The sequence below is a fragment of the Myotis daubentonii genome, chromosome 3, assembly GCF_963259705.1.
Source record: "Myotis daubentonii chromosome 3, mMyoDau2.1, whole genome shotgun sequence".
NCBI lineage: Eukaryota > Metazoa > Chordata > Mammalia > Chiroptera > Vespertilionidae > Myotis > Myotis daubentonii.
The window spans coordinates 115521213-115533481 of NC_081842.1; the positions used below are offsets into that span (position 1 = coordinate 115521213).

General features: G+C 43.1%; 1 protein-coding gene across 2 annotated transcripts in view; it reads left to right on the top strand.

Moving 5' to 3' along the window:
• Positions 1-12269, top strand: part of PCOLCE2 (procollagen C-endopeptidase enhancer 2) — a 123080-nt gene that overhangs the window by 27438 nt on the left and 83373 nt on the right. For both annotated transcript variants that reach the window (XM_059688252.1, XM_059688251.1), the window contains exon 3: positions 11003-11258. In XM_059688252.1, the coding sequence (XP_059544235.1) occupies positions 11003-11258 (256 nt within the window). The remainder of the gene's footprint in view (positions 1-11002; positions 11259-12269) is intronic.

Consider the following 12269-nt stretch of genomic DNA (forward strand, 5'->3'; position numbering starts at 1 on the left):
TTTGAGTCTTTAACCTCCTCTCCTCCAATGAGCTTATCCTCCATTATTCCTTAGGCACCCACTTCCATTGTCATTATCCTCCTCCACCACAATGTAGGTTGTTACTGTGCTGATTTATGTCCTTACCCAGCTTGAATTCCATGGTCTATTTTGTGGTCACCCTCCTGCTACATCCTCACCTAGGAGAGCCTTCTTTACTTCCATAGTCCTTCCAAACACCACTCCCTCCTGGCCCCCAACTTACTACTGCTTAAATCCATATCTCTGCCTGCTCTGCACCCCAACCCAGGGAGCTGACTGTGGCATGGCAGCCTGATATATTTCCCTAGTCCAATTACACACCTTCTCCTCTGTTCTCAAACTCCCAAAGCTGCCTTTACATCTCCTCTTGCTGCTGGGACCTTGTTTTCATTTTACTAACGAAAGAAGAGTAATCAGAAGAAAAGTTTCATGTGCTCTCACAGCCTCACCTACTAACCTGCATGTGCCAACCTTCCCTCTGCTCATTGGGTGAACCGTGCCTTAGATCACATCTCCCCATGCTTGCTCAATGACATTTCTCCAGCAATTCTCCCTCCCTCCTACTTCATCAGTTTTGCCTTCTCTACAGAATTATTACCATTGGATGCAAATATGCCTTAATATAGCCCCTTGTAAAATCCTGTCTTCACCTCACATCCTCTTCCAGTAAACCCCATATTACTCTGTTTATCCTTCCATAAAATCTACTTGAAAGGTTTGTCTATATTTATTATCACCAATTCCTCTCATTTTCTCTTCAATCCTTCTCTACAGCCTTTCTCCTTACTGAAAGGTTCCGAGTGGGCTGGGGTCATACACCTATGACATGAGGCCATAATGTATCAAAAAAGATTTTATTCCAGGCACCTGGGTGCAGGTGGGCTGAGACCGAGAAAGGCATCCGTGAAAAGAGCAGAGAGAGATAGGTTTTTATTAATTGTTGCTGGCTGCAAGCCGCTCTGCTGACATAAGGGCCTGGTCCATCCTTAGTTCCTCCCATGCCAGGTGTCTTCTTGTTATCTGAGCTATGCTGTGCTCAAGGCTGCAAGCTTTCTGCAAGATATCTGCTAAGCACAGTAAGTTTTTCTCTGCCCTGTTTTATTCTCTTTAACCCTTTCATTCCCGTCTTAAAGGGTGTATATAAAGGAAAAGAAGGGGGGTGGGGTTGCAATTCCTCTGCTTCACACGTGGGAGGGGCTGTTATGGATGCCTAATGAGTAAATTCAGATTATTTCCTGGGATATAGGCCTATAGGGTCCCTTTACCTGGGTAAGGACAAACTGTCTTACTGTCTTAACTAGGACTTGTAATCTTGTTTGTATATATTTGTTAACCATTCTGAAAATGCAGGGCCTGAGGAGGAGGAGGAGAAATAGTGTTAGGGGGCCTGTAAGGGGGGAAAAGCCAGGTTAATTTGGGCAGAGCTGCTTGTAGGCTGGACCATATGGACTGCTCTATGCTATCCTGACTGCTCTCCTTGAGCCATTGAGCACTCTGTAGAATGCGTTGTGTTTTTTCCTTTATTTGACCTGTAGAGTTTAGATAAAAACAACAGGAGGTGTTAGCAATGAAATAAACCCCTCCCTCTTTGGCTAGGAGATAGTCTAGGGCTAGTAGGGGGACCATTTTAGGAATATAAGAGATCTTGGAAATTCAGAAGCACTATGAAGGTAAACAAACAGATGTGATCTGGAGAGAAATCCTGTAAATCGCCCTGGAGCCAGAGTCTGTAATGAGTTAAAAAATACCTTGCACTATTCAGATGGGATAGTCTGCACCAGGTGGGGGAATGTTGTCACTAACAATCTGCAGGAAAGTGAAAGTCATAATTTATTTTTCATTTAGCTGATATGTGAGAAGGGCTATTTTTCCAGGAAGGCTAGTGGGAGGATAGGTTATTCTGGAGGCAAGGTTTGTTTTGTTGTTGTTGGTTGTTGCTGTTGTTTTCCCCCCAGTTTTTCCCCTTACAAGGCATTTGGAGCTTTCTGCCCTGGTGAGTTTTTACATCTGTATCTGGCCTATTGTCCTTGCTCTGGGGGTCAGGGATGATGAGGTCTGGGCACAAAAGGAGGTTGTGATGGTATCTAACAGTGGTATTTTCTGAGTATAGGTGGGGCCTGTAACCTGGTGGAGATAAACTGTTTTATGCATTTTAGTATTACTGGGGTGAAAGCTAGAATAGTAAGAGTTATGACAAATGGTCTAGTGTTAAGGAAAGGGACATTAGTTTGGAGGACTGTAGTCTAATATAGCAAAATGAGGTTTATTCTCTTAGTTTAATTTGTCCTTGGTTTAGGAAGATAGGATTTACTAGATGGCTGTGGACTGCTGTTTTACTATCTCAGTTTCCCTATTCTGCTTATTCTGGCTTACTGGCCTGTGTTATTTATTAACTTTCTTTTAACATTTCTTCCCACAAATCTTCTATAACTTTCACGAACCTTCTTACAACTTTCATAAACATTTGTACAACTTTAATTTTTCTTTTTCCTTTAAAAATGCCTGTCCATGCCTTATGTCCTTTATTATTAAACCATCTGATGAACATTCTCACTTTTAAGAAATATATCTTTAACAAAGCATAAGATATTATATTAACAGTTTTAAATTTACTTTATAGATTATCCTATCTAATAAAAGAGAAACATGCAAATTAACCATCCCTCTGCTATGCTCAAGCCACGCCCATAAGCCATGCCTACCAGCCAATCAGAAGCAATTATGCAAATTAACCCAACTAAGATGGTGGCAGCCACAGAGCTGGAGCAAGCAGGAGGCTTGGGTTGCCCCCGGCGATGGAGGAAGCCAAGATTCCTGCCTGCCCTGGCCGGCCCTCGGCTCAGCTCAGGGCTACAAAGTTTCAATTATAGAAGATAAATAAACCCCAGATACCTGCTTCCAGCCAGCTGTGGCCTCTGCTCAAGGCTACAAAGTTTCAATTATAGAAGATAAATAAATCCCAGAAAAAAAGAAAAAAGGAGAGGCTGGGAGCTTGGGTCGCAGGGGGGGCGTGGCCAGCCTGAAAATGGCCATCAGCCCCTCACCCAGGCTGGCCAGGCACCCCAGCAGGACTCCCCCACCCTGAAGGGGCTGTGGGCAGCCTGAAAATGGTCCTCAACCCCTCACCCAGGCTGGCCACACCCCTATGGAGTGAGAGTTCCCACTGGGGATGTTGACTAGCCTGCAAACAGCCATCAGCCCCTCATCCAGGCTGGCCAGACACCCCAGTGGGGACCCCCACCCTGAATGGGGTGTGGCCAGCCTGCAAACGGCCCTCAGCCCCTCACCCAGGCTGGCCAGGCACCCCAGCAGGACCCCCAATCTGATCCGGGACACCCTTCAAGGCAAACCAGCCAGCCCCCACCTGTGCACCAGGCCTCTATTCTATATAATAAAAGGATAACATGCAAATTGACCTTAACAGAAGAAAGACTGGGAATGACTGGTCACTATGACACACACTGACCACCAGGGGGAAGACGCTCAATACAGGAAATGACCCCTGGTGGTCAGTGCACTCCCACAGGGGGAGCTCTGCTCAGCCACAAGCCAGGCTGATGGCTGCCAGCCCAGCAGTGGTGGCGGGAGCCTCTCTCACCTCCTCAGCAGCTCTAAGGATGTCCAACTGCAGCTTAGGCCTGGTCCCCACTGGCAAGTGGACATCCCCCGAGGGCTCCTGGGCTGCCAGAGGGATGTCTGACTGCCAGCTTAGGCCTGATCCCCCAGGGAGCGGGCCTAAGCCAACAGGTCGACATCCTCCGAGAGGTCCCAGACTGTGAGAGGGCACAGGCTGGGCTGAGGGTCCCCCCCATGAGTGCGCACATTTTTGTGCACTGTGCCTCTAGTCTATAATAAAAGCTAAAATTAGGTGAACTTAAAACTTATTGAAATATTTAAATGTGTATCATTTAATATAGTAATGTTTTAAAGCTTTAAGTTGCCAAAGACTTTGGAAAAATATGTATAGGTATATAAGGCTGGAGAAAAGGGGTGGGGGGAGGGAAAAGGCCTAGCAGTCTTTTTCCTTAGAGATACTATGCTAAGGTTTAGGTGATAATGAGTTCAGCTTCTGATAGCCAGACTGTTAAGTAAGCATATAGTTTTTCAGTAAAGAAAGTTGTTCTTTGGGTAGGGATGTGTGTGTGATAAGGTGCTGAGGTCAGAGAAGTTTTCAGAGCATTAAAGGGGTGAGAATGCTAGCCTTAGGATCTAAAGGCTCAGTGAGGAGTCCCTTTGCCATGTTACATTATAGAGGAGCTTTGTAAGAAAACTGAAATTGGGAACTCAGAGGTGAGAGTACCTAGCAAGCCCGAGAAAGGAGAGTATTTCTTGTTTAGAGGAGGGGACAGTGATTGAGGAGATAAGGCTTTTACAGTCTAAGGCAGTGATGGCAAACCTTTTGAGCTCGGCGTGTCAGCATTTTGAAAAACCCTAACTTAACTTTGGTGCCATGTCACATATAGAAATTTTTTGATATTTGCAACCATAGTAAAACAAAGACTTATATTTTTGATATTTATTTTATATATTTAAATGCCATTTAACAAAAAAAAATCAACCAAAAAAATGAGTTCGTGTGTCACCTCTGACACACGTGTCATAGGTTCACCATCACTGGTCTAAGGAATGGCATGGCTTTGTGGGGGTGAAAGTGAAACTGAAGTAGATGAATGTTATTTGGGACAGCTGGGCTTTATGAGGGGATGTCTGTACCATTTTGGTCAGGCAAGAAGAATGGATAAGGAGTTATTTAATAAGATGCAGTGTAGAGGTGAGGTGGTTAGTGACTGTGAGACTAACCTGTCAACACCCATAATAGAGACTGAGGAGGGGATAAGGGTCCCAGCAAATTCGGAGAGGGCGGTGGCCCCAGTGTTAATTAACACTAGAAAGACTGAAATTTAGTATATACCTATATTGTCCAAAAGCAGTCAAAATGACTGCATTGTGGAAGAATAATATCGGAGCACTCTTCACTTATGTTCCTTAGCTTTTCCAATAACTCACTTCTATTCGACATTTCTTTCATGAATTTAGGGCACAAAAAAATAAAATAAACAACTTATTAGAACAAGTATCACTGCATAAAGATTCGAATAACAAGTACTAGTTTAGCTTATTGAGCAACTGCAACTTATCAAGTATCGACAGTTTATCATGTACTTGTATGTTATCATGTGACAGTAATCGAAAAAAAATGAAAACTGTTATTTTAATACAGAGCCGCACTGTTATTACTCAATTCAATAATAAGAGTCATCTGATTATTTAAAATTTCCCCAAGCAGTCAAAATGACTGCTTTTGGGCAATATAGGTATAATATATATATATATATATATATATATATATATATATATATACTGGAAATGAAGGAGGGGGAGGTAACTACAATTATTAATAAACGCATTTATATGTTGTACAAAAAGTCACAAAATTCTAAGACATTGTGTCCTTATATACATAATTGTTTTTCTAATTGAAATTAAAAAGCAGTCAAAATGACTTCCTTGGGCAATCTAGTGTTCAAAAGGAGATCGGCTTACCTACCACCATAATCGTTACCCAAGGCTGTCCTGGTGATGTAAGTCTGTGGGGCCTTGTCGGGGCCTGGGCAGCTTCATTCTTCAGTGGCCAGTACAGGAAGACTGGGAGCTCCAAACCAGATCCAGAGGGAGGCCTTGTGGAGGTCTGACCTGGAGGGGCCAGACTACAGTCTGATTTCCAGTGGCCTTTCCTCTTGCACCTTGGGCAGGGCCTGGGCGGGGGTCTCAGGTTTGGGCAGGACTTGGTCCAGTGTCCTCTCTTGTTGCATTTGAGGCATGGGCCCAGAGGAGCCTTAGCCACTGACTTACCCTTGATTGGAGGACTAGCACTTCATTTGGGGTTCATGAGAGTGGTAGCTAGGAGCCTTGGCCTGATCTCATCTTTTGTTTTTGGATTTGGGTCTCCTGGTCTCTATTTTAAAGACCTCAAAGGTCATATTTAAAAGGTCTCATTGGGGGTTTGTCCCCTCTGGGTTTGTAGGGTTAAGATTGGTGTATTTTCTCATGGCCTGTGTAAGGCGAGAGAGGAAGACTGCCAGATTTTCATCTCTTTCCTGGGTGACCTTTGCTAATTTTTTTTATAATTAACTGCTTTGTGGGCTGTGTTTCTCAGTCCTTGTAGGCCAGTGGTTCTCAACCTTTCTAATGCCTCGACCCTTTAATACAGTTCCTCATGTTGTGGTGACCCCCAATTTCATTGTTACAAATTGAACATAATTAAAGCATAGTGATTAATCACAAAAACAATATGTAATTATATATGTGTTTTCCTATGGTCTTAGGTGACTCCTGTGAAAGAGTCATTCAACCCCCAAAGGGGTCGCGACCCACAGGTTGAGAACCACTGTTCTAGGCAGAGAACAATGTGGTCTTGAGACCTGCGACCTGCCTGCCCTTTCTGATAGTTCCATTTGTGGGTCCCTGTTAGGGACAGCATCTGCTCCAACTGGGCGGGGGGTGGGGGGTGGGGTGGGCTTGTGGGGGGCGGCAAGCAGTCTGCCAGCAGAGGGTATCTGCGTAGCCCTGGGCATGAAGCCAGATTTGGCACCAGCAATCTCCCAAAGGGGGCACTTTAAGGCTAGTGCTGGAGTGGGAGGAGGAAGAGAGCCAAAAACTGCTCTGGAGCTGGTATGAGATGGGGTAGTGGTAGTGGGATCTGCTGGGTAGAGTAATGGGCTCTCAGGCTGCTAAGATGGAGGAGCCATGGACTGGGGACCTAGGGGATGATCAGTGGGATCAAAAGTGGTGAAGGAGGAGGGAGATTTGACATTCTCTGGGGCAGTGGTGGGTAAACTCATTAGTCAACAGAGCCAAATATCAACAGTACAACGACTGAAATTTCTATTGAGAGCCAAATTTTTTAAACTTAAACTATATAGGTAGGTATTGTTATTAACTTAATTAGGGTACTCCTAAGGCTTAGGAAGAGCCACATTCAAAGGGCCAAAGAGCTGCATGTGGCTTGCGAGCTGCAGTTTGCCGACCACGGCTCTGGGGGCTTAGGGTGAAGAAGGAAAAATCTGTGAGGGAGAGCAGCTGTTACAGAGAGAAGGATGTGTCCTTGAGTGTAAAAAAGCCTGGGTATACAGGATCTCAGACCACTTGCCCTGCCTGCGGCAGTAATTGTCAAGGTCAGTTAGGATTTGGAAATTGAAAGTGCCATTTTACTGAGGCCAGAAGTCCTGCACGAATTCTAGGGTCTGAAGGCTTTTAAGTAGATAGCCCATGGGTATGTGCGGGGAATGGTCAACTGTGAATTCCCCATGGTGACTGGCAGTGGCTTAAGGTCTGCTTTCCGTGATATTAAGGCTGAGAAAGGTGTCCCCGTCTCCCGCTAACATTCACAAGACGGAACCCTCCCTCTGTGACTGGGACGCCAGTTAATGGTGTCCCCTGGGGGAAAAGGCAGGAGAGTGGGCGAGGGAACCTGGTTCCCCCCCGAAGACTTGTCCCGACCAGTGCTGGATTTCCGTGGGGCCGGCTGAACAGTATCAGCCCGGAGCCTGGCTCCAAACCCAAAATGACAGGATAGTCCGGACGAAGGAAATCAGACTAAAGCCACTTACCTATGAATCTATGCCCGGTGCTGATGCTGGAGGAGGCAAGGCAAGACAAGGTCCACTATCCAGTCACAGGCATGACCCAGACTGGTCCGGAGGAAGGCTAGGGGGCCCCAAGTAAGTGTCACAAGTTCAGCAGAAGTTCAGCTGTGCAGGAGCTTGGCTGGGGGCTTCCCTGGACACAAGGGGAGCTCAGGAGCTAGATTATCACTGTCTCTCTGAGTGCCAAGTGCCCGGTTGCTGGAACCCTGTAATGACTCTTACTGGACCCCTCACTAGACCTTCCCAAGTTTTGGCACCAAATGAAAGGTTCCGAGTGAGCTGGGGTCACGCACCTATGACATGAGGCCATAACGTATCAAAAAAGATTTTATTCCAGGCACCTGGGTGCAGGTGGGCTGAGACCGAGAAAGGCATCAGCGAAGAGAGCAGAGAGAGATAGGTTTTTATTAATTGTTGCTGGCTGCAAGCCGCTCTGCTGACATAAGGGCCTGGTCCATCCTTAGTTCCTCCCATGCCAGGTGTCTTCTTGTTATCTGAGCTATGCTGTGCTCAAGGCTGCAAGCTTTCTGCAAGATATTTGCTAAACACAGTAAGTTTTTCTCTGTCCCATTTTATTCTCTTTAACCCTTTCACTTACTGCTCCACAAAAACAACTTCGCCAGAATAACTGTTGACCTCTGGTTGCTATCCCAGTGATCATTTCTCAATCCTCACCTTCCTCTTGACTTAGCTGGCCAGTCTTTCCTCCTGGACACAGTCTCTTCACTTGGCTTCTAGGCACCACTCTTCTAGTTGCCTTCCACTTACTAACTCTGTTTCTGTTGTGGTTTGACCTCATCTTGAAGGCCCAGTGCTACAGGGGTACCCCAAGGCCTCATACCTAATTATTTTATTTTTTAATTTAATTTAATTTAATTTTATTTATTTATTTGTTAATCCTCACCTAAGGATATTTTTCCTATTGATTTTGAAAGATAATTGAAGGGAGAGTGGAGGGAGGGAGAGAAACCTTGATTGGTTGCCTCCCACACATGCTCCCACCAGGGTGTTGATCAAACTTGCAACCCATACCTTTGACTGGGAATCGAACCCGAGATGCTTTGGTGCTTGGGCCAATGCTCTAACCGCTGGGTCAGGGCTCAGTCTCATAGCTTTTCATAAACACTCAGCTCTGGGTGGAGAGTCTCATAGCTCTGAACTACCCTCTGTAAAATTATCAATACATTCATACCAATAGTTATTATTCATGTAAGGACAATCCAAATTAAATTAATTCAGCTAAAAGTGTTTTCCTTGGCTGGGAATTTTTCAATGAGTCATAGAGAGCTTGCTTATATTTAAGGTTACAGATGGTATCACATTTTTTCACAATTTTCTGATCATGGGATAAAATAGAGATTTCAACAAAACAAAAAACAAGGAAATTCTATAACAGATATCTCAATGAGAATGTTTAAAAATTATATTGCATATTGCATTTTCTGTTATCAGTTTCTTAGACTGTGGGTTTGGAACTTCTGATATTCACACCATTAACATAAGCTCCTAGCATTTTCCTCAAATCATTAAAAATGGATTTGCCTTATGACCTAGAGATTCTACTTCTGGGGATTTATTGGAAAAAACTAATTTGAAAGGATATATGCCACCCTTATGTTCATAGCAGTGTTATTTACAACAGCCAATATTTGGAAGCAGCCCAAGTGTCCACCAATAGATAAGGATGAAAAGCTGTGGTACATATGTACAATGGAATATTACTCGGCCATAAAAAGGAATGAAATCTTACCATTTGCGACAGCATGGATAGACCTAGAGTGTATTATGCTCAATGAAATAAGTCAGTCAGTGAAAGACAAATACCATATGATCAATGGAATGTAAAGAACAAAATAAACAAAACTGAAACAAACTCATAGACACAGAGAGAGAACAGAGAGAGGGGTGTTGAGAGACTGGGTGAAAGAGGTGGTGGGATTAAGAAGTACAGAATGGCAGTTACAGAATAGTCATAGGGAAGTAAAGTACAGCATAGGGAATATATGGTCAATAATACTGTGATAACTATGTATAGGTCCAGTTGGGGTACTGGAAATATCAAGGGAACACTATGTAAAGTATATGATTGTCTAACCACTATGCTATACATCTAAAACCAATACAAAATAAAATTGAAAGAAAAAAAATATAAGCATCTAATAACTGTAATGTAACCAAGACAAGGCCAAAATATTCCCCTTTTTGTGACTACTCCATTACTGTTTCTACATTGGGGTGGGTATATGATTGACACAAAAGGCAAATAGCACTGATATACTTAATTTTATAGAAAAAAAAAATCATGACACTGAACTCGCCAACAGGGAAAGCCATGTTATGTCCTTATGCCTCTTGAATCTGTGGTAGTTCACTAAAATGAATGTAAACTAGCCTTGTGCTTGTGCGTTGTGTTTTGTTGTTTTATAATCACTGACCTATGTTATCTGTAAGTTTTTACAGAGTGAAATTTTTATGTTATGCAGTGGGAACCTCACCCAGTTGAAAGGGTGAAATAAATCTGACTGAGACTTTATGACTAAACTACTTTAATGAAGAAATTGAAAGATGATATGAACTGGGAAATAAATGGAGCTTTTGTAAGAATTCTGCCAAAAGATTTTACAGTCATTTTCCCCCCTGCCTGTTCAGGAAACAAGGAGGGAAGTATCATAATAAGGGGGAAATTATGGTGAAGAAAGTTTCAGGAGGCAGTGAAAACTCATCTTTTTCATCAGTACATCATGTTTCAAAGTTACCTGGTAAACACCTAGAAAACAGGCCAAAACTTAGTGACTTTAAAAAGAGAACATTCAACTACCAGTATTACTACGTTAGTGTAATCAGTATACATAGTTGATCTGGATTTTTCAGGACCCAAAGTATTATCTATAAATTAGCTGCACAATTGCCAGAAAATTCCTTTGGTTTTAAGTTGTTAGAAATTTTCTATATATTGAGATGTTCCATTGTATTATTTGTGAGAAGTGACATTTCAAAATGTTTCCTTGACAAACAGTATCTCTGGGTGCCTTGGTGTTTTGAATATGCAAATGTTTGAGTAACAGCATCAATTAATAAACCAGTCCAATAATTTAAAGCTTTGTTGAGATAATTCTTTAGAAATAACATTGTGTACCCTAGAGAATTATGCAATTTGTCAAAGTCGATAAATATTTATATTTTATTAGGAGTACCTTTTCTGGCTTCGTTCGGGTTTGAGGGAAGAAAAAACATCATCTTGGATGTTGTTTATCTGATCACTAGTAATTGGCTGAATGTGAAGGCCTCAGACTTGGTTTTCATGACAGTTTTCCAATTGGCCTTTCTCTTGGCAGGTTCCCAAGGGAAAAGTAGTAGTTCTCAATTTCCGATTCATAGACCTTGAGAGTGACAACCTGTGCCGCTATGACTTCGTGGATGTGTACAATGGCCACGGCAATGGCCAGCGTATTGGGCGCTTCTGTGGCACGTTCCGGCCTGGAGCCCTTGTGTCCAGTGGCAACAAGATGATGGTGCAGATGATATCCGACGCCAACACTGCTGGGAATGGTTTCATGGCCATGTTCTCTGCCGCTGAACCAAATGAAAGAGGTATTGATTCTACATCATGGGAATAACAGCAGTAAGGATGCTCATAGTTATTGAAGGCTTACTGTATGTCAAGCACTGTCGTAGGTACTTTATATGTATTTACTCCTTTAATTTAAACTTAAGAGAAGTTCTCAAACAGAGAGCTAATAAATGTCACCAGAACATCCAGTTCTTTTTTTAAAAGCCCGTATATATTCTTTTAAAAATTCAAATAGAGATATTCATGGAGTGAAAATGTGAAGTTTGCATACACATACAGTTATAGAAACATACCCTTTCATCTGATTGTAGTCCCCTCTTAGAAATAGCCATGGTTGGTAGTTCTCATTCATTTCTATACACTTGGAATAACTTTTTAAAAGTGTAAGTGTGATCATGCATTCATATTGTGTCACAACTTTCTCTTTTCATTTAACACAATATGTTGGGATATTTTCACATCAGTAGATGTGAACTCTTGAAAATAGAAACCTCTACCCTTGAAAGATAAATGCAGAGGGCAAGATCTGTTATATTTGCAGCCTTTTACCTAAGGGGACTTCCTAATCTTTTCTCTTTTTAAATTTAATGGGGTAATAGGATCATATAAGTTTCAGATGTAGATTTCTATGATAAATGATTGATATATTGTACTGTGTGCCCACCACCCAAAGTCAAATAATTTTCCATCAACATATATTAAACTCCCTTCACCCTCTACCACCCACCACCTTTCCTCTGGCAACTACTACACTGCTGTTTGGGTCCATGAGTTTCAGTTTTATATCTCATACTAGAGGCCCAGTGCATGAATTCATGCACGGGTGGGGTCCGGCTGGCCCGCCCTGATCAGGGTAGGGGGAGCTAAGAGGGGGCGGGCCAGCCAGGGGGAGGGGTCATGGGACATTGGCCGGCCGGCTCTGCCCCCATTAGGACCGTTGGCCCGCCACAGTGTGCATCATAGTGATGGGTTGTTCCAGTCATTTTGGTCACTTGGCTTTTATCCTATATAATAAAGAGGTAATATGCAAA